This window comes from Eleutherodactylus coqui, chromosome 11 (genome assembly GCF_035609145.1).
Source record: "Eleutherodactylus coqui strain aEleCoq1 chromosome 11, aEleCoq1.hap1, whole genome shotgun sequence".
Classification (NCBI taxonomy): domain Eukaryota; kingdom Metazoa; phylum Chordata; class Amphibia; order Anura; family Eleutherodactylidae; genus Eleutherodactylus; species Eleutherodactylus coqui.
The window spans coordinates 129,350,110-129,372,631 of NC_089847.1; the positions used below are offsets into that span (position 1 = coordinate 129,350,110).

General features: G+C 45.3%; 1 protein-coding gene across 2 annotated transcripts in view; it reads left to right on the forward strand.

The window, feature by feature from the left end:
• Positions 1 to 22,522, forward strand: part of LOC136582465 (golgin subfamily B member 1-like) — a 72,688-nt gene that overhangs the window by 21,367 nt on the left and 28,799 nt on the right. For both annotated transcript variants that reach the window (XM_066583522.1, XM_066583523.1), the window contains exons 14-19: positions 60 to 201; positions 10,071 to 10,180; positions 12,160 to 12,247; positions 15,839 to 15,975; positions 17,763 to 17,872; positions 19,527 to 19,695. In XM_066583522.1, coding sequence (XP_066439619.1) covers positions 60 to 201; positions 10,071 to 10,180; positions 12,160 to 12,247; positions 15,839 to 15,975; positions 17,763 to 17,872; positions 19,527 to 19,695 — 756 coding nt within the window. The remainder of the gene's footprint in view (positions 1 to 59; positions 202 to 10,070; positions 10,181 to 12,159; positions 12,248 to 15,838; positions 15,976 to 17,762; positions 17,873 to 19,526; positions 19,696 to 22,522) is intronic.

The window sequence follows — 22,522 nt, forward strand, 5'->3', positions numbered from 1 at the left end:
TTTTAGGATTCCCAGAATTCCTTGCTCTCTATTTGTGACCTTTTGTGCAACCATTTCAGACAAGCGAGTCCGGCAGCATGGATGATATACAAAACCCTCTCCTGGAGTGGAGCCGAGAGACTAATGTAAGCCCAGATCAGGAGAGAGAAGACACCTCAGTTATGGTCCTGAGAATGGCGCAGATAGAAGAGGAAAGAGAAGGTAAATTCTCCTATTACCGTCAACAGATACAATGTCATTGTCTAGTTACCGTGGCTGGCACAGCGCCGCAGACTGCCTATTCTCTGGGATTGGTGTAATGATGGGTATCAAGTTTAAAACGAGTCTCCCAATCAGCTAATTGTAGAGAGGAGTCAGCATCCACAAGTAGCTGGGAAGGAATAAGTTACTTCTGTGGTAATTGACTGTTCGCCCTTGAAGATGTGTTTTGCTTTTTTAATGTAAGTGTGTGAACAATTCTATGCTGATTATTTGCATATTTATACAGTTAAGTAGTAACGAGGGGGTGCTTTTAACTTGCTGCAAACAGCTTAAAGTGTAGCTAAACTTTCAACAAACATTTGACACGTCTCTGAGAAGTTTTGATCATCAGGGGTCAGGTGCAGAAACCCGCACTGATGGCTAAAACAGAGAGGCAAAAGCACTCAGCCGAGTGCTGTGATCGTCGACCGGTGTATGGATTCATAGACTTTCTATTGAGCCCACATACCTCTCCGAGGAGAGCTAGTACTCAGCAGAACACTCCAGCTCATTTGTTTTAACGATTGGTGGAAGTCGCAGCACCCAGCCCCCCCCCACACGCACACTAAGCAAAACTTCTGACACTATATGTGTCAAAAGTTTGTTGAAAGTTTAGCTAAACATTAATCTGTATGCAGTAAGTTAAAAGCGCCACTTAGTTATTAGTTTAGTAATTGAGATTAAAGGGGTTTTCTGGTACCAAACTATTGATGATGTAGGCTCAGGATGGGTCATCAATAGTTGATCAGTGAGGATCTGGCACTCTGTACCCCTTCCAATTGTCTGATTGAAGTGACAGCGGTGCTTGTGTGAGCACTACAGCTGCTTCAGGTTATACCAACCACAGCACTGTATACTATATAGCGGCTGTGCCTGGTATAGCTGTTAAATTCCATTCACTTAAATCATGGCATGTCATGTGCCTCATAGCACCGTGGCCTCTTCAGAAAACGGATCAGTAGGTGTCCTCAACGTTGAACCCATGATGATCAATTATTGATGGCCTAGTATAGGTCATTAATAGTTTAATCAAGCAAACTCCTTTAATAACTGCAGGCAGCTATACGTATATCATTAAAGGGTCACTCTGGGGAAATGTTTTGTAATTTCCCTTAAGTGCAATTGCCTTACAGTGCCTACTAGGCGAGATAACATGCTCATCAATTGCTATATTGATTAGCCCCTCTGGTTCGGTCCGCCATCGTACCATGTGACCTCCACTGCGACCAGTTGAATCACCCAGGACGCTGTGCATCTACAAGTGACTCTCACATTGCGGCTCTCATAGGAATGAATGGAGATACGGGAGGGGGAGAGGGATATCTCTCTCTCGCCGGTACCCGTATCTTTTCTGACGAGCAGGCAGGTACTCGAAAGGTACGAATATCTGCCCTTAATGAGTTTGCTCGCTCATCTCCAGTCAGCATGATATTGGTCATCCCTGATAAGAAGGACCGCATGCTGAGTTCTCTGCGGGCAGCACTGATAACATTCTTTAACAGCTGCTGTCCAGCTTGAGAACAATAGTGATGTATTTAGAGAACAGACCACCAGCTGTTCTCTAAATACATGCAAATGAAGCTAGTTAGCTACTAAAGGGCTGATTAACCTATTAGTACCTATGCAAAATGATCGCTCAAAACTGTCAGTTTCTGATGAATTTTGAGCGATCATCTGTGTGTAAATGCACCTTAAGTTTGCACTGTCTAATTATTAGACAAGATTAAAAGGGTTGTCCCGTGCCGAAACGGGTTTTTTTTTTTTTCAATAGCCCCCCCCCCCCCCCGTTCGGCGCGAGACAAACCCGATGCAGACGTTTAAAAAAAAGAAACGGATAGTACTTACCCGAATCCCCGCGCTCCGGTGACTTCTTACTTACCTTGTGAACATGGCCGCTGGGATCTTCACCCTCGGTGGACCGCAGGTCTTCTGTGCGGTCCATTGCTGATTCCAGCCTCCTGATTGGCTGGAATCGGCACACGTGACGGGGCGGAGCTACGAGGAGCCGCTCTCCGGCACGAGCGGCCCCATTCAGAAGGGAGAAGACCGGACTGCGCAAGCGCGTCTAATCGGGCGATTAGACGCTGAAGATTAGACGGCACCATGGAGACGAGGACGCTAGCAACGGAGCAGGTAAGTGAATAACTTCTGTTTGGCTCATAATTAATGCACGATGTACATTACAAAGTGCATTAATTTGGCCATACAGAAGTGTATAGACCCACTTTGTTTCGCGGGACAACCCCTTTAATGAATCTGCCCCAGAGAGTCTTATAGGAATGAACAGAGGCAGTGACTTCCATCTGCAGTAGGATTCAACTAGTCACAAACGGAGATCGGGACCGAAGCGGTTATTTCATCACTATAGGGATCACTCAGTATATCATCGGCACTTTATGGCAGTCGCAACCCAGGAAAAACATTTGAAAAAGTTTCTCTGGAGTCGCCCTTTAATGAGAAGCCCTGGCAGCTAGTTGCCTCCACTGCTTATAAGCCTCCTGTTTCTTCACTTCGCACTCACATTGCTGTATAGAAGTTATGTTTCTAAGGGGTCGACTATAACGGTCGCATCCAGCAATGGCGCCAACTGTTCAGTGTCAGCATGTGAGTGTGAGGATCACCTGCTTTGCATCTGTATAAACTGCTTTACGTCTTCTTTCCATGTTCGCTGTCGCATAATAGGTTTTGTTTTTAGTCCGCTCAGTATGTCCGATTTTGTTGCACAAGTTAATCTAGATCCTCGGTGGTCGGACTTCACAGTAATGGTGTAATTGGTGGGAGGTAGAACTAATCACAGGGTCACTACATTTAGATGCAGATTGTCGCACTCTTTGGTCATTTGCATTCTCTTTGCATTAAAAACCTCTTTAAACATGCCGGAGCCCCTTAGTTATACTTGGTGCACTGACCGACCCGTGTATTACATCGGCTGCCATTCAGTTCAGTGAGCTCCATGTAATAATAGCCTGCAACAGAAACCGGTATTAGTAACCCCTCGTCCACCAGAAGAGGAGTCCTGAGTTTTTTTGGATGCCCCCCGTAAATTGCAGAGTGCCAAAATGAGAATCCTAGATCTGACAGATGGGCTTCAAATCTTAGTTTGTTGCATGCTGTTTGTAAGAAGGTCCCAGAAGCTTCACAGACCTCCTGCTTGATATCACATGGCAACAGTTTACATTACAGGTTATGTTTTCCTTTTCAGGGGGTATTCCTAAACTTTTCGCCACTGGATCCCCTTCGCCTCCTCACTGCGGAGTTACTACTCTCACTGCAACGAGGAGGAGACTGAATGAATTGGCGGTCGCACATGCAAAGTGCCACTCCATTCATCTTCAGTGGGACTACCGGAGATAGCCGAGTGCTTGCACTCAGCTATTTCCGGCAGAGCCATTGAAAATGAATGGAGTGGCGCTGCACATGCTCAACTGCCACTCCACTTAGTCTGCACGTCATTGCAGGGGTTGCAGTGAGGAGGAGAGGGGAACATGCGACCCCCGTTTTTGGAATTAGTGGGGATCTCAGCAGTAAGACCCTCGCCAATCAAACTTATTATCTATCCCATGGAATACCCCTTTAAATCAGCTGATTGGCAAAGATCCCATGTGGCAGACACCACCCATCAACTATTGATTACCTTGAAAACCCCTTTAAAGCAACAGAGGACAAAATTCGTCCAGGGACTGGAGAGGGGAGTTGGACTACCAATCATTCTTTCCATTCTGACATCTGTGTGTTCCTGGGACCCATCTTCATTTTTCCAAGTCGTGGCGGTCCTGTGACTACACATTTTGCATTGGTATTCAGGCAATGCATGCTGCTTTTCTATTGACTAGTGCTGTGCATGTGACCAGCGCTGGCCAGTAGGAATAGCTTGCAATGTTTAAGGCTACTAATGCACCAGTGTGCATCATGTAGGCTAAGATATGCTGCCGCCATCTTGAAAGAATGAAGAAGCAGATCAACAGCTGAACCTGGAGAAAGGACAGCACCAGGTAATATAACTCGTCATCTGATCCCTGGATGAATTTTATCCTGGAAGCATAGAAGCACTTTAACTTTAATGGGACAGAGCTGCAGTACCGGGCACCGCCACTACTGAATGTACAGCACTATGCCTGGTAAATAATGAAGGAAACAGCTGGTATTGATGGCTTATCCTGAGGATCAGTCATCTATATAAAAGTCCTAAAACAAAAAAAAAACAACCTTTGTTATGTAATAACACTTTAGTTTTTCCCACTTTAAATGCCAAAACACCACTTTTGGGTCACCTTAATAGGCACACTCCAAACTATATGTAGCCACCGACCTACAGGGAGTTTAGCACTGTCTTGTTGCTTTCCGTGTGGACTGAGCATGATTCCATTTTCTTTTTTTTTTTTTGTTCTCCACCATCCAATGAGCTTCAGCGCTCAGCGCTCCTTCCCTGCACTCCTCCACCCCACACTGTGATTTGATCAGCCACCAAGAACATAAGTTTCCCATCAGTTTTGTGCATGCAGGTTCCTTTGTACCGGTTAGAGCCGTACTGCTCTCTTGTTCCTCCCAGAGCCTTATCTTGTGGGGGAAACAGTCAGCAGTAGGGTGCGAGCTGGGTTTAGTTTTCAGTCTGGTTTCCATTTTTATGCTACTTCTTTTTAACATCATAACCTGTTTTATGCTGTTTTTATGATTTTCGCCTTTTTAAATCTGATTTAACCAACTCCTCCTCCCTTTCTGTGCTTGATGTGAGGCTGCTGGGTTATAGGTGGTCCTTTCATGGTCTGAGCAAATACGGGAGTGTGTACGCAATGAAGCCACAAGGAACTAATGGCATCACTGTAGAAGGAGCGTCTTGGCATCTGTAATAAAGCTAAGCTAATGGGTGTAGCTGCAAACATGAAAAGGTCCTTGTTAAAGGGATTGTCCACTTTCAAACCATTGGTGGACTATCTTCAGCACTGGTCATTAATAGTACAGTGGCGGGTTTGGTCGTCCAGGACCCTTGCTGATCAGCTATTCACCAGAGACGGCAAGCTCCTGCACTTAGCTGATTTCTGCAGGAAGCAGACAGCGCCGTTCTTACTGTAGTGGCTAGGCTTGGCATTGCAGGCTAGGCTCCCACTTAAATGAATGGAAACTTTGCCTGCAATACCAGGCCTGGCCACTATAGTAATAACAGAGCTGTCAGCTTCCTGCAAAAATCAGCTTAGTGCATGAGTTTCACTGGGCCGACAAACAGCTGATTGGTGGGGGTCCTGAGTGACAGAACCCCACCAATCTACTACTGATGTATCATGTAATTCTGTATATTGGGGATTCGGAGCTCTGTATCAGAAAAAGGGAGATCTAACCACTATTAATCCCTAAGTGTCGCACGTGATTTGGACCTTAAATATCCTGCAGTCCTTAAGTGTGTATGGAGCGGGCTCGGGTGCCAAGTCCACTTCTTACCCGGCCGGCTAGTAGCTGTTTTTAATCACTGCCGGCTGCTGGTAACTTCCGTAATGTAAAAGTTTAAAAAAAAAAAGAAATTCCTATTAAGAAAAACTAAACATCTAAAAAAAATGCTGCATATTTGCATCATAATCTACGTAAAAGTCCGAACTATTAAAATATTTATCCATGAAGGCCATGAAAAAAGGACGAAATGCCAGAACTGCTCATTTTTGCTTTTTGGAATCCCGTCTCCCAAAAACTTTGAATAAAAAGATCTATAAGTTTCCAAAAATGGTAACGTTAATAACTGCTGCTCACTCCGCGAAAAACGAGCCCCACACGAGGTCCCACAATACGGTGACAAGGCGATGTTTGTTTAAGAAAAGGGATTTACTTCTTTAAAAATAGAAAAGCTCTATAAATCTGGTATCGCCGTAATGGCACAATCGCATTTTTAAAAACTTCTCTAAAAATGTTGACACGTTTTTCCATACATTGTATAGTACAATAAATGGTGCCCTTAAAAAATACAACTCATCCCGCAAAACACTCCGGCGGGCGCCTCAATGGAAAGACTAAAACGTTACGGCTCTGGGAATGCGGGGACAAAACAAGGAAAATAAAAGTGATACATTTCTGGTCCTGAAGGGGTTAAGGGCCAAACAAAAGATATTTTTTTCACTTTAGAATAGTCATAATTAGTTTTTTAATAAACTTTGTGGTCTTTAATCTAGATGTGTGAGCGCCTACTTTTTGCGCGGCGCATTGACATTTTTCGATACTACTTTGGGGTATTGATTTCTCGCTCTACAGCTTCTTACAGCGATTAATAATTCCCATCATGCTCGTTACCCTGCGGTAAAATGATCAAGTTAATGAAAACATTTTTTAAGAAAATGTAATATTACAATTAATAAAAAGCGGCTCATGAGAAATCAGTGGGTTGTGTAAGCCCCTCCCAGCTGTCATATTAGCCCACTGGAGTCCATGGACAATGGCTACTTTTTCTTTTTGTCTAAAGGTATCCTGATGTTAAGTGTGTGTCTGGTGTCAAACTGTTCGACCTCCCATAATGCACAGCTCTCAGTGATGTCATCAGTTCCTTGTAAATGAATGGGGGTTTTTGTGGGGTTTTTTGTACTCGCCCTACACTATGGCTTTCCCACACTGCATATAGATGACATGCACACTTAATATTGACAGCTTTGGGGACACCATTCTCTTCACTTGCATGAATTTGGGGCTGACAATCATTTTTGTATTGTGGTTTGATTAAAAGGTTACACTGTTTGTCCAGTCTCCTCCCTCACCTTCTAGGTGCTCTCCCTAAGGAGAAAAGATAGTGTTCCTGACTTACCTCCCAGGCCTCTCGCTAGCCAAGCCAGAAACCTACTGCACAGTGATGAGGGGCAAACACTCCAAAACAGCTGTCTGTGTATGGATTCTGGCTTGGCTTTCAATTCCCAATCATTGTTAAAGAGTCTAACATTGACTTGCAGTAATGCTGCCTTCCAATAGGTGGCGCTGCAGAGATATTGTTCCATCTCCCTTATTTGCATATTACCCAGAGGAGCATGCATGGCCTTCTAAGTCTCCTCACTCACCGTCTAGGTGCTCTCCCTAAGGAGAAAAGATAGTGTTTCTGATCTATGTATATAGAAACTGCAGTCCAAGGGTATGTTTACACGTGCCGGAAATGCTGTGGAATGACCGCAGTGGAAAATTCCACAGCATTCTGCATCTAAAGGGGTCAAAATCTGGTTTTAGCAGATGCAGCACTTGTCTCCAAAGTCTCTGGCTGTTGACGCTTCTTTCACCAGTCAACTGGCAGCCTGTATTGAGCGCAGCGGCGCTGGTCAGGTGATGCAGAAGTGCCAGCAGTTTATTCACAGGAGCCGTTTTTCTCTTCGGCCAATTGTTTAAGATTGACAAATCGCCGCATGTCCCATTTTTCGGTGATTCTGTACCGGCATCACCCATTATTTCCTATGGCAGCACACTCGCATGTAGATGCAGTTTTCTTGAGTGCAATGGCTTTTTAGAAAGTTTTCCCTATGAAAACGTGCAATTTTGAAGATCCCATCTTTCTTGCGAAACGCGTCGCACTTGTCTGGCTGATCGCACCCTGAGCAAGTGATGAACGCCACTCGTTAGCTTGGGTCAAGAACTCCGCTCATCTAAAGGAACCCTTGGGGTATATTCACATGGCGACATCGAATTCAGCCTCTGCGAACAGCGTCTCTTCTTGTTGTGGAGACGCTTGTTTCTTCGTCTGAATTCTGCGTGCGAATTTGGCGCATTGACAGACAAAATCCACGTGTGGACCTGCGGCAGACAGTTGCAGGGTTTTGTCCCGGTGTATAGAGGTGGAATTCATCACTGAAAATGAGAAATTCCGCTGTGATCGCACTCTGAGACTGCAGTTTCTATAAACGGGGATATGCAGAAGCTGCAGAAGACAAACCGTCCAAAATCTTTAATTAAGCCTTATTTAAAAAAAATAAATAAATAAATAAATAACTTTGCAAAAAACAGGTTTGTCCCCAAAGATACCCAAAGCTTTTAAAACCCCTAAGAACTCTAAGACTGATTACCTAATGTAACAATCAGTAGTTGAAGCTTTAACTGACATTGAGGGCCCAGTGTAACCTGAGTCGGCGTTCAGACCTGATCACACCAGGCCCGGGCGCTACGGACTGCATGAGACTTTTTGTAGAGACCGAGTCGCCGACTGATTCTTCTTTTCTAAAGCAAAAGTGAGATTGTTCCAACAACAAAGTTCAGCGGGAGTTTTGGGAATAGAAACCCAACGCACCTCGGGTACCCCAACTCATCGAGAGAACATGTCCCCCCTAATGTAACTGAAGCAAATTGACACCAACTGCAAATCTTGTATGATCAGAGTCTGTGCTCTAGTATGTACATAGTGACTCCACCAGCAGAATAGTGAGTGCAGCTCTGGGGTATAATACAAGATGTAGCTCAGGATCAGTACAGGATAAGTAATGTATGTACACAGTGACTCCACCAGCAGAATAGTGAGTGCAGCTCTGGGGTATAATACAGGATGTAACTCAGGATCAGTACAGGATAAGTAATGTATGTACACAGTGACACCACCAGCAGAATAGTGAGTACAGCTCTGGGGTATAATACAGGATGTAACGCAGGATCAGTACAGGATAAGTAATGTATGTACACACAGTGACTCCACCAGCAGAATAGTGAGTGCAGCTCTGGAGTATAATACAGGATGTAACTCAGGATCTGGAAAAGTAATGTATGTACACTGTGACTCCACCAGCAGAACAGTGAGTGCAGCTCTGGAGTTGATACAGGATGTAACGCAGGATCAGTACAGGATAAGTAATGTATGTACACACAGTGACTCCACCAGCAGAATAGTGAGTGCAGCTCTGGAGTATAATACAGGATAAGTAATGTATGTACACAGTGACTCCACCAGGAAAATAGCGAGTGCAGCTCTGGAGTATAATACAGCATGTAACGCAGGATCAATACAGGATAAGTAATGTATGTACACAGTGACTCCACCAGCACAATAGTGAGTGCAGCTCTGGAGTATAATACAGGATGTAACTCAGGATCAGTACAGGATATGTAATGTATGTACACAGTGACTCCACCAGCAGAATAGTGAGTTCAGCTCTGGAGTACAAAGTCTAATTGGTACGGCCTCTTGCACATGTCATATTGTAAACTCGACGGAGAAGGTCCTTGCTGCCGGTAGCTATATATATATATAATATATATATATATATGCATTATCTGCACTCGGTTGGGCGGTCTCATTTCTGCTTTATCTTTAATGCTTTTTATTAACTTCTCTTTGCATGATAATAATTCCTCAATCTTCGAACATTGTGTCAGATCACAAAACCGATGGGAATGTCCTGGTTGCAAAGTGTACAATTATCTGCTGCGATTCTATCTTCTCCCTAATGTGTGACTTTCCGTGATCCAGTTACATATCAGTCACAAAAGCATCCCATTTCCCATGAGTAATTACCCGGTTTGATGCTTTGTGTTTTGTTCCTGACACTTCCTCACAATTAACGGACATTGTTTTCTGCACTAAACCGAAATGCTTTTATTTACACACGCGGCTGCATAATTGCCCGTATTGATCCGTCCCCGTGTGCGTCCCTTTAAATTGACTGAGACGGTTTAACCTGCACGCTGTAACAATAACACAAACACCATTCCGGATTCGGGAACGGTTGGGTCAAACTTGACTGTTTTTGCGTCTTTTAGTTCTTTTCACACGTATGGAGGGGGGGGGGGTCCATAAGTTGAATGTGGTGGTTTGATGGCGCTTTAATGTAAACTGCTTTCCTGTGGCACAAAACTGATTGAGGATGACTGGTTCTTTCCTGGCTGCTCCGATCCAGCCATGGACTCAGGGCAGGTGGAACTGGAGGAAGAGCTGAGCGCAGCTCAAGAACTCGGAAAAGTGAGGACAGCGCGGAGGAAAGGCAGCAGAGGAGCCGCTAAAATGCAGGTCAGTGCCTCACTATGCATGTGGATTTATCAATGTTACTAGGGTGACAACACAAGCTATTGATAGTCATTCCACACTTAAAGCTGGCATAGGCGTGCAAGATCTGTGGGCAGATTAAGGGTTGTCTCAAGACAGGTTTAACCCGTCATGCAGACACTGCAGACGTGGCTCTGTCCCACGGTGCATGGCAGTAGGTGGTCTTGCATGTGCACCACCACTCTGTTCACTTCAATAGGACCTCTGGAGGTAGCTGAGTTCACTATCTCTGGTAATCCCATAGAAGTAAATGAAGCGATGATGTACCGCCTCCCGCTGCCTTCGGGACTGAGTTGTGGCTGGGGTGTCTGCTTAACAGGTAAAGCCTGTTGTGAGACAACCCTTTTAAAGATATTCTGGACTTGGATACTGATGACCAGGGGTTGTCCCACTTCTATATGTTTTGCAGCAGGAGGCAGACAGCTCCGTAAATTGCGTAGTGGCCCGGTTTGGTACTGCAGGCTGAGTTCCATTCACTTCAGTAGGGCTCTGCCTGCAGTACCAACCCGGGTTACTGTACGATATACAGAGCTGTCTGCTTTCTGCAGCAAAACCGCTAGAAGTGGGACAAACCATTTAATGCCCGTTTATATAGGCCAACAATTGGGCAAGAATATTCTTAGAATCATAGAATGGTAGCGTTGGAAGGGACCTCCAGGGTCATCGGGTCCAACCCCCTGCTCAGTGCAGGATCTTAGGAACGGTAGAGTGCCCACTCACTGAACCATCTACACCTTATCGGCCAATGAATAAGCAAATGCTCCTTGACTGACCACGTCTTTTATGTGGCCATAAAAATGATCGTTATCGGTAGCACATCTTGCCATGTGAACAGGTGGATGTGCTGATAACCGTATTAACACTGTATTGGGGATGAGCGATTGCATTAGGGATCTTTTTTAGTGTCCATTCAGCACCCCCCTCAATCATCTGATTTGAAGGAGCTGTGGCATAGTGTGGCAGCTCAATCCCATTCACTTGGATGGGGACTGAGCTGCAGAAAGGTCACGTGACCAACAAACCTGACATTTCAGCCCAAAGAGGTGTCGGCTCTCTCCCAAGCATTGTGCTGCCTTCAAACGGCTGAATGGTGGGGGTGTTAAGCATTTAGACCCCTGCATTTTGCCACATCTTAAGGCAAACCTCAGTTTTTAGCAAGTTTTCTAAAATACCCCAGGTTCTCCTTACCCTCTGCTCTTTGTAAGTTCTGATTTTCAGGTGGCCTTCCCCATTTTTCTGTTGTTCTACTGCCACTTACTTTCAGGGAGGGCGCTTGTAACAACCTTAGTAATCTGACAGTAGTTCACTGTCCTTACTTCCTTGCTTTTACTTCCCATGCTACATTTCTCTGTATCTGGTCCAGTCAGCAGGGAGGCAGTATTTGAATCCCGACCCTCTGCTTTCCCAGGATGATTCAGGCATTCAGAGACATTCTGGCCAAATGATTAGTAAATCCACTATAATGTGTGCATACAGACACACACCTACACACTGTAACAGCATCGTTTTCACAGTGTCTGCAGCTCTGTCAGCTTACAGCCTGTAGGTGCACACAAGCCGCCTGTGAAGATGGCTCCTCCCTTTATTGCTAAGGAAACGTCCCTGTGTCCTAGTTACTAAGGAAGCTCCGTAGATAATGACAGAGAATGGATTGCTGAGAAGCTGGAAGGGAGCCTCCTATTGGTTACCACTTCAAATCTGATTTACAGCGATCAAGCAACAACATTTATAATGCCAGTATATTAAAGAAATGATGAAACGAACACAAACTAGTAGATGAGCAGAAGTTGTCTGAAAAGTTAGTGCCTGTTTAAAGTAGTGTCGGACTTTTAAAAGCGATTTCCAGTCATAGGGTATTGCAGGCCAGATTACATAACAGCCATGCTGGGGGAGATAAACCTTCATATTACAGCAGCTGATCTACTGATTTATATCGCCATCAGGATGAGTTCGGCTACAGCGACAAGAGCTTTGAAGCGCAAAATCTAACGACTGAAAGCGGCGAAATAGAAGAAGGCGAGAACATGGGAGGTTGGTGGCCTGAATACGGTTCTTCAAACTCAGGTGTGACCCCACTAGACAGTTTATTGACCCCCCAGTCTGAACTGCCTGGCAGACGAGGGGCGGAGCATGCACTGCGTCACCTTTTTATTTTCATTTTTTGTGGCACAATCATCATTTTTCTTCATGGCTTTGAGCTCACTCGTTGGTTCCGAACGTCGTCAACAGTTTTTTTTTTTGTGCTGATTATTTTAATGATTTGCTTGTTTTTTCATTTTGAGGCATGTGCAAGCTGGATGAACTGCCTAGTTTGGCTCTTGGGTTTTGTGCAGCGTTTGGTATTATGTTGTCTTTACTATCTACGTATGTCTTGAAGCTTTTATGTGTTGTCTTCCTCTTATAAAAAGGGGTTGTCACACAACAGCCGATACCTGCGATGCATCCCCGGCGTGTCCTGACTCTGCGCATGCGCACCTCTGCTCCACCCACTTCATTGGGACCGCCAGGCATCGGCTGCCGTGGCACAACCCCTTTAATGTCCTTTATCAACACAGCTCCTTTCTGTACACGCTACTAGGACATATGGACGTCACTGGGCAGTATATAACCAGAGCAGAGAACGGGTGCAAACATGGGACTCTTTATTCTCCCATCAATGCGACTTTATTAGTGCTTCCTTTTTTTTTTTCTTTGCGGGGCGACCTATAGTTTCTAGTCATACAGTTTGGGATACTTACAGCTTTTTGATCACATTTTATTCATTTTTTACTTTCAGATGGGGTGACAAAAAGCACAATTCTGGCGTTTAAAAAAAAATAAAAAAAAATAATTTCTAATTACATTGACTATGCAAGATAAATAGGGCGTTATTTGAATAAATTAGACTTTTATAGTACAGCAATGCCAAATACGTTTTTTTTTTTTTTTTTTTATAGGAAAAGGACTTATAAACTTTTTTTTAGTACGGCAGTTTTTTTTTTTGTAATGATTTACAAATCTTGAGCTTATTTTGTTACTTTTTTCTTTCAGTCCCCATAGGGGACTTGAACTTGAGATAGCCTATACAATATACTGCAATGCTTCAGTATATTGTTCTTTTACAGGCGTTTTATAAAGCTCTACAACAAGTAGGGGAAAATCCATGGCCGGCCTGGGGACGATCGCAAAGCCCCAGGCAACCATAGAAACCAAGCGGGACCTCATGATCTTGGTGCTGGGTGGGGGTTCAAAAAACAGTCACTTGACCATTTGAATGCAGCTGTCAGCCCTGACTGCAACATATAACTGGTTAATGGCTGGGATAGGAGTCATCTCTGATCCTGGCCATCGTGGCCGTCGGACAGTCTTCACCCACTGACTCCATACAAAATTGACATATATGTCCATCAGATGTCCCCAAGGGGTTGTCTTGCTGTCGGCTTGCAATGCAAATGATAAAATGCTGGAAATTCCTTTCATCTCGAATCCCCTGGTCTAGAAATGTCCTCTAGTCCAGCAGGAGTTGGCGACACCGAACTGTGTGGCAATTATCGTCCGGTTCGACGTTCTCTACTCTCACAAGTAAGTTTTAGACTTTTTCTGTCACCATCTGATACTTCGGCATCTTCCATGATCCCGTTTGCTGGATAAAAGGAATTTTTCTGCAACGCTTGTGCTGTCTGATATAAAATTCATGTTCATACAAAAAATTGTTATCATATTTGGCCGCTGAATTAGAGAAATGACCCCTTTATTAGAGACCCCCATCTAGTAGCGTTGGACTCCTTTTGGCCTTCAGAAGCGCAGCACTTCATCATGCTGTAGATTCCACTGGGTGGTGAAATTGTTCTGCAGGAATATCGGCCCCTGCGGACAGGAAGCTTCTTGTAGTTACTTCACATTACATGGCATTACCGACACACTCTGATCAGCTGACAGGATGGGGTCATCGAATCATGCCGCTTGTGCACATCTAACCAATTAGACTGTTCAACAGAAATCTGGATTGATCGGGCGATGTTTTTCCACTGCTCAGTGTGGGCCGCCTACATTGGCCCAAACGCATGCATTGTGAACCTCTTATGTACAGGATACATTGTGATACATTTTTTATATGTGCAACATAAATGCTTTTATTTTTTTTGTACTGTAAACTTTTTTTTCTTTTAAGTTTTGTAGTTCAATCCTTCTTTTTTGTGTATGGAAACAGTCGTTCGGCTCCATCCATTTTCCATTGGCTGCATTGCTAAAAAAAATTGCCTTTTTTTCATACTTAAAATTTTAGTTTTTTTGTGGGACAGAAACGTGTAGAAGGTGACGCTCACAGAAACGTATGCCTTGCTAAACGTAGTCAAACATATATGAATTGTTTGACTTTGTTTAACCCTCTACAGCCTGTGGGCTCGTTAAATGTTACGTTTTCATCAGTTTTTAGGAGTCAAAGGGGTTGTCCCGCGCCGAAACGTTTTTTTTTTTTCAATAGCCCCCCCATTCGGCGCGAGACAAACCCGATGCAGGGGTTTAAAAAAAAACAAACGGATAGTACTTACCCGAATCCCCGCGCTCCGGTGACTTCTTACTTACCTTGCGAAGATGGCCGCCGGGATCTTCACCCACGGTGGACCGCAGGTCTTCTCCCATGGTGCACCGTGGGCTCTGTGCGTTCCATTGCCGATTCCAGCCTCCTGATTGGCTGGAATCGGCACACGTGACGGGGCGGAGCTACGAGGAGCAGCTCTCCGGCAAGAGCGGCCCCATTCAGAAGGGAGAAGACCGGACTGCGCAAGCGCGTCTAATCGGGAGATTAGACGCTGAAATTAGACGGCACCATGGAGACGAGGACGCTAGCAATGGAACAGGTAAGTGAATAACTTCTGTTTGGCTCATATTTAATGCACAATGTACATTACAAAGTGCATTAACATGGCCATACAGAAGTGTATACCCCCACTTGCTTTCGCGGGACAACCCCTTTAAAATATTTATGTTTCACAAATGACCAAGTGACAGTCTGGCCGGGCCCCGACGAAACATTTGCACTCTTCAGTCCGCTGGAGTCTCGCCTTTATTTCTCTTAGACACAATGGCGCTGAAACTCGCCGCCTGCTGTTATAGCCCATTAATGCCTAGGATCAGTGAGCTGTGCATTCGGACTCCTTAGTTGGAGCCCCAGCGTCGTATTCATCCACTCCTGACTGCAGCGCCTGTGGGTCAGAACGATTCTTGATAGCCGCCTGACTCTTTTTAGCGACAAATTGTTATCGTCTATAGGATCCGCTTTCACTGGATTTTTTTCTCGTTCACGCCATTCTCGCTATACTCTCCACACCGTTACATGAGAAAAACACACATTTTTGGCAGGGAGGCCCGGCCTCGGCTAGTCTAGCACTGATGGCCGGCCTCGTTGGAAGTCGCTCCGATTTTCCCATCTAATGTGGATTCACACTGAAACTGATCCACGGAAAACTTGTCATGTGATTTTATGCTGCACTCCGGGGTCACGGGGAGAATGTCCATACAGGGGAGCGCCAATCATGAAAGAGCTGGGGTCTCTAATAAAGGGGCAGAGGCTCTAATAAAGGGGTCATTCAGTATATACTTACACAAGCTGTCTGTCTGATATTTTGTGCATTCTGCATTCAGGTTTGGGATTACGAGCGGTCGTGGAAGAGTTGGAGATGGAAAGAAATCAGCTGCAGGAGCAGATAATGACCCTCGAAGAGCGATGCCAGGAGCTGGAAGACCGGTTACAGCTCCAGCACCGCATTGAGTCCTTGCAGGTTCGTCTTCCCTCATGTCAATAGTCCAAGTAGCACTGAGCACACGGGTGTCTGCAGGACACTTTGGGCATGTAGCCTATTAACTATAGCTTGGCTGGCAAATTAATCGGCCTGCTCATCATCTAAATCTGTTTATTGCGCACTTGTACAGGAACATAAGTGTCATTGTCCATAGCGTTAGTGGATATGATAATGTTTTACAAGCTGACGATTTTGCATCTTGTTCCTTATCTGGGTCTTGTAACCAAGCCTTTTAACACAGGTAACATTTGATGTAGATGAAGAGACTCCATCCCTTCCCCAGGTGTGTGGGGGCTTCACTTGTGTGAGGTGTGAACCGGGGGTCTTAACACTGTTTGGTGTGGCTGTGTCGCTCATCATGTATGCTCTGCTCCTGTCATGTTGTGTTTGAGGTGCTTCTAACACGTTAAATACAGTAAGACCGTTAACCATCTAAGGCTACCCATCAACATAAGAGAGTGTTCGGCTGCAGCTGTCTCACCCGACATCCCCAAATATATACATATCGGCTTTGTTGAGCGCATATGCATTCATGACTGCAGGGAGGGTACGGCCCCGCTGTCCCCTCTCGGCCCCGCTGTCCCCTCTCGGCCCCGCTGTCCCCTCTCGGCCCCGCTGTCCCCTCTCGGCCCCGCTGTCCCCTCTCGGCCCCGCTGTCCCCTCTCGGCCCCGCTGTCCCCTGCCAATCTCCCCAAGAACAAAAGGATCAGGCAACTTGATCAATCCCTGTGTTCCCCAACATCCATCGAGAGGTCACCATAGATGATCGGTTACAGCCGCACAAGTTATAGGATTCTGCCAGTCGACTTCTAATGTTTATGGCCAGACTTGGGTACCTTTTTACGTGACCTATTTATCAGCCACAAGCGTTCATCTGCTGATCGTGTAAATATTCCCCCGATCGGCTGACTAGCAAGCCCAATGCTCATTGGTCGGCTGATTTGGTCGTTGATACTGCAGAAGAAATACATCATTGTTTGCAGCACATCTCTCCGTGTGAACAGAGCATGCGCTGCCGACAACGACTACATTGTATTCATATTAATAGCCGTTCGTCTCCAATACAGCTGGAATCGGCCCGAGGAAAGCCATTTAAATGAGCGCTGATTTTGTTGATCAGCTTTTATATTAAACGTCTGCTGCCGTAGTAACATCATCAATTTAGCCCGTGTAAAAGGGCCTTCAGGTTCTTCACGCTGGTGTTATGGTGACCTCTATGTCTGATGGATCCAAGATATTTCATGGCGACATCATACGAATCACAACACCTCCTGGCCTGATTAGTCATGGGACTCCAACATAATCTTCTGCATAACTTGCATAAAGGCCCCCATAGACATCGAAGGAAAGCATCCGAAGCTGCGAATTACAGCAGAAGCGGGCAACTCTCAGATCTGTGTACAGGACCTGCAAGCCAGGGGCAGGCATGTCGAATTGCAACGCCCGATTCTTTCTTCTTCTCCATGTGTTTGGGAGAGTCGGAAGACATGGCTGTCAGTCGACAGCCAGTGAAGGTCCATGGGGCCCCTTTAGTCCGAGGCTACGAACGTGAGATATTGTCGGTGACTGTAAGTTGCAGCAAGTTCTTAGCTCTTTTTCATGAGTTGATTTTCGAGACTCTACCTGTACTTTGTTTCACGGAGGTGAGAGGTTTACTGTAGATCATAGATTTTCCCAATTACATCCATGGTTTTATTAACTGTTGGAGTGATAACTTAATACCTTTTTGTTTTATTGAGAAACTTTTCACAATCCTTGTATTGCAGAGTGATAACGAGCGCTTCCAGACTCAGTTGACCCAAATTCGTCAACAGCAGAGCCAAGAGGCCGAAAAACACCATGACCTCGTTTCAGCGTTGAATGATCAACTAAAAGGGTATTGTTTCCTTCTAGCTTTAAACGCAGGTTCTGTTCGTCCTCTATACCTTACATGTACAGTTGTGGCCAAAAGGTTTGAGACTGACACAAATTTTAGTTTTCACAAAGTTTGCTGCTTCAGCGTCTTTAGATCTTTTGGTCAGATGTTTCTATGGTACTGAAGTACAATTATAAGCATTTCGTAGGTTTTGAACCTTTTTTTTTTTATCATATACATTAGGTTTAGGCAGAAACTCAATAGTTACAGTGTTGCCCCTTATTTTTCAAGCCTTCTGCATTTCGACCTGGCAGGCTGGATATCAGCTTCTGGGCCAAATCCTGACTGATGGCAATTCATTCTTCCTAATCTGTACTTTTGTATGAAAGTTGTAAAATTTCTGTGTTTTTTGCTTTTCCACCCGCTTTGAGGATTGATCACAGGTTCTCGATGGGATTTAGGTCTCGGGAGTTTCCTGGTCTTGGACCCGAAATTTCAATGTTTTGATCACTGAACCACTTAGTTATCACTTTTGCCTTGTAACACGGTGCTCCATCATATTGGAAAAAGCATTGTGCATCACCAAATCGCTCCTGGGTGGTTGGGAGAGAGCTACGGTGTCAATTACTGTGGGTGCGTGGGGTTAGCAGCGCCTCATGAATATGCCGGACCTATCTCTTGCCAGCTTCACTATGTAAGTGCATGGAGTCTAGCAAACATTACCCTGTAAATGACAGAGCTGTAATTAGCGTGTCTATCACTACTTCAGGCCAGGGCTACATGATGACTTTGGCTACAACAGGAGTCGCACAACCAAAGATTTAAAGGGGTTGTCCCGCGAAACAAAGTGGGGTTATACACTTCTGTATGGCCATATTAATGCACTTTGTAATGTACATCGTGCATTAATTATGAGCCATACAGAAGTTATTCACTTACCTGTTCCGTTGCTAGCGTCCTCGTCCCCATGGTGCCGTCTAATTTTCAGCGTCTAATCGCCCGATTAGACGCGCTTGCGCAGTGCGGTCTTCTCCGTGTTGAATGGGGCTGCTCGTGCTGGAGAGCTGCTCCTTGTAGCTCCGCCCCGTCACGTGTGCCGATTCCAGCCAATCAGGAGGCTGGAATTGGCAATGGACCGCACAGAAGACCTGCGGTCCACCGAGGGTGAAGATCCCGGCGGCCATCTTCGCAAGGTAAGTAAGAAGTCACCGGAGCGCGGGGATTCGGGTCAGTACTATCCGTTTTTTTTTTTTCAACACATGCATCGGGTTTGTCTCGCGCCAAACGGGGGGGGGGGGGGGGGCTATTGGGGGGAAAAAAAACCCCGTTTCGGCGTGGGACAACCCCTTTAAGTGTTGCCCTCTAATAAAAGTTAATGTGAATAGCTCTGACCTGCATTTTGCAAAAAATTCAGCAAGGTTGGATTTTTTGCAATCTGTGGGTCACAGCTACTTTCAAGCTGCACCGTGCCCACATAAGCTTCTATTAGGTTAGGAGATCGCAGGGCTAAACTGTGATCTTTAGTCGAGTGGCCAAAGCTGTGGTGCAGATCTAGGCTTAAGCTGACCTGGGTGAGGACAGCATAAAGTACCAGACCGGTTCCCTTTAAACTGTTAGCCATACTGTCTACTAAAGTGGCTTTGGTTGCTAACTCTTCCAATCTTAACATTTATAGCTTGACAAACAGGAATGCGTTTCTCGAAAATGCTATTGTGGAAAAAGAACAAACTATCCTGGAAGTAACCGAGAAGCTGAATAAGCTGAACAGAATCTCCAAATCCCTGCAGGACAAAGAGGCCCTGAACAAAGAACTCCTTGAGAGACTGGATCACTATGAACATCAGGTCAGAGAGTCATTTAGTTCAGCCCACTTCTGGGGGGGGGCGGCTTTGCATTTTCTTATAAACTATATTTTTGTTCAAGTTTTTGCAAAATAAAATTCAAAAGTTGTTTATTTTTCATTTGTCAGAGCATATAGTAAACTTTTAAGGAAAGACGGCGAGATATGAGAAAGGTTAAACAAGGGAGGTCTAGTAAAGAGTAATCTGTTTGACGCTGTGGGTAATGGCAGACCACACAGATTAGCAGTAATGTGCAAAAGTTTTAGGCAGGTGTGGAAAAAATGCTGCAAAGTAAGAAGGTTTTCAAAACTTGAAATGTTAATAGTTTATTCTTGTCAATTAATAAAACGCAAAGAGAATGAACAAAAGAGAAATGTAAATCTCATCAGTATTTGGTGTGACCGCCCTTTACCTTCACAACAGCATCAGTTCTCCTAGGTTCATTTGCACAAGGTCGGGGATTTCGTAGGATTATAGTCAGGCGTATGATTAACCAATTCTACCACATATTTTTTATATAGGTTGTAATACAGTCATTAACTGAAACAGAAACAGCTGTGTAGGAGGCTTAAAACTGGGTGAGGAACAGCCAAACTCTGCTACAAAGGTGAGGTTGTGGAAGACTGTTTCCTGTCATAGGTCGTACACCACGGCAAGACTGACTATAGTAACAAGACACAAGGTAGTTATATGGCATCAGCAAGGTCTCTCCTAGGCAAAGATTTCAGAGCAGACTCCGTTTTCAAGATGTGCTGTTCAAGCTCTTTTGAAAAAGCACAAAGAAACTGGCAACGTTGAGGTTGGTACACGCAGGGGTTGGTCAGGGAAACTTAGAGCTGCAGATGAAAAAACACATGCTTACTTCCATTCGAAACTGGAAGATGTCCAGCGATGCCATCAGCTCAGTACTGGCAAAAACGGTGGCCAGAAGTGGTCCTCATACAAAACTTACATCATAAAAGCCATTGATATAGAAATAAGACCAAGTGACTCAACAATGCACAAAAACATAAGAACTTGGGTACAGAAAAAACGGCAGCAGATGACCTGGACTGAGGGTCAAAATTCAAAATTTTTGGCTGTAACAGGCAGCAGTGAAGCATGGTGGAGAGCGGTATAATAACGAGTCTGCAGGCAGCAGTGAAGCATGATGGAGAGCGGTACAATAATGAGTGTCTGCAGGCAGCAGTGAAGAATGGGGGAGAGCAGTACAATAATGAGTGTGCCGGCAGCAGTGAAGCATGGTGGAGAGGGGTACAATAACGAGTGTCTGCAGGCAGGAGTAAAACATGGTGGAGAGCGGTACGATAACGAGTCTGCAGGCAGCAGTGAAGCATGGGGGAGAGCAGTTAAATAAGTGCTTGCAGGCAGCAGTGAAACATGGGGAGAGCGGTACAATAATGTGTGTCTGCAGGCAGCAGTGAAGCATGATGGAGAGCAGTACAATAATGAGTGTCTGCAGGCAGCAGTGAAGCATGGTGGAGAGCAGTACAATAATGTGTGTCTGCAGGCAGCAGTGAAGCATGGTGGAGATCAGTACAATGAGTGTCTGCAGGCAGCAGTGAAGCATGGTGGAGAGCGGTACAATAATGTGTGTGCAATAATGAGTGTCTACAGGCAGCAGTGAAGCATGGGGAGAGCTGTGCAATAATGAGTGTCTGCAGGCAGCAGTGAAGCACAGTGGGGGCTTTTTGGAATGTTGGGGCTGCATTTCCGCAAACAGAGTTTGGCATTAGTCAGGATTAATGGTGTCCTCAATGCTGAGAAATACAGGCAGATACTTATATATCATGTAGTACCATCAGGGAAGCCCGTGTTCACAAACGTACAGCCATTGTCATAAAGGAGAACAGGGAGTCCTGGAAGTGATTACATGGCCCCTCAGAGCCTCGATCTCAATGTCATTACGTCTGTATAGGATTAGATGCAGTAAAAGGATTTGAGCAAGCCGGCATCCACAGAAGATCTTAGTATAGTTTTCCAAAATGTGATGCGATTTACATTTTTCTTGTGTTCAGTCACTTCGCAATTCGTTAATTGACAAAAATAAACTATTAATCCTTGTATTATTTATTGAAGGCATTTGTAGTTTCCAGCATTTTTCCACAACCTGCATCTAATAAACAGTTGTGTTTGCGCAGTCTCATGGGGAAGAGACGGCATTGTCCTGTAATGGGGGTAATCCTTATAGAGGGTGGTGTAGGAATCCCAGGGAGACCATGTGCTGCAGACTGAGGACGCCAGGTACTCTGTGTCCATTGCATCCTTAATGCCGCTGTAAAGGTCAATCCTAGAAGGGAGGACAGTATATTTCCATAAAAATGCTATTCGAGGCAGCAGCCTATTACTGGGTTCCCTTAGGCCTCATGTCCACGGGATAATTGTTATTTAAAATCAGCAGCGTTTCTCCCGCATGCAAATCTGCGCGCCCATAGGGATGCATTGGACACCCGCAGGTAGTTAAATACCTGCGGATGTCATTTTCCCTTCAGGCGCGAATTGCGTGCGCAGGAAAAAAACGCGACCTGCTCCATTTTCGGGCGGGCCTCCTGCGGGGACGGCTCCCGCAGGCTTCTATTGAAGCCTATGGAAGCCGTCTGGATCCACGGTACACCCTCGCCTGAATTTGTGCTCTCCACGCGCGGGAGAGCAGGAGTTTTAAAAAAAATGGAGTTCCCGCTGCATGCGCGCAGCACGCTGCCGGTGTGCCGAGCACATCCACTGGGCCGAAGAAAGAAGATCCGGCCGCAACGGAGGACAGGTCCGCAGCGTCCAGACAGGTGAGTAAATCTTCTTTTTTTGCATCATGTCCGCGGGAAAGGAGACACCC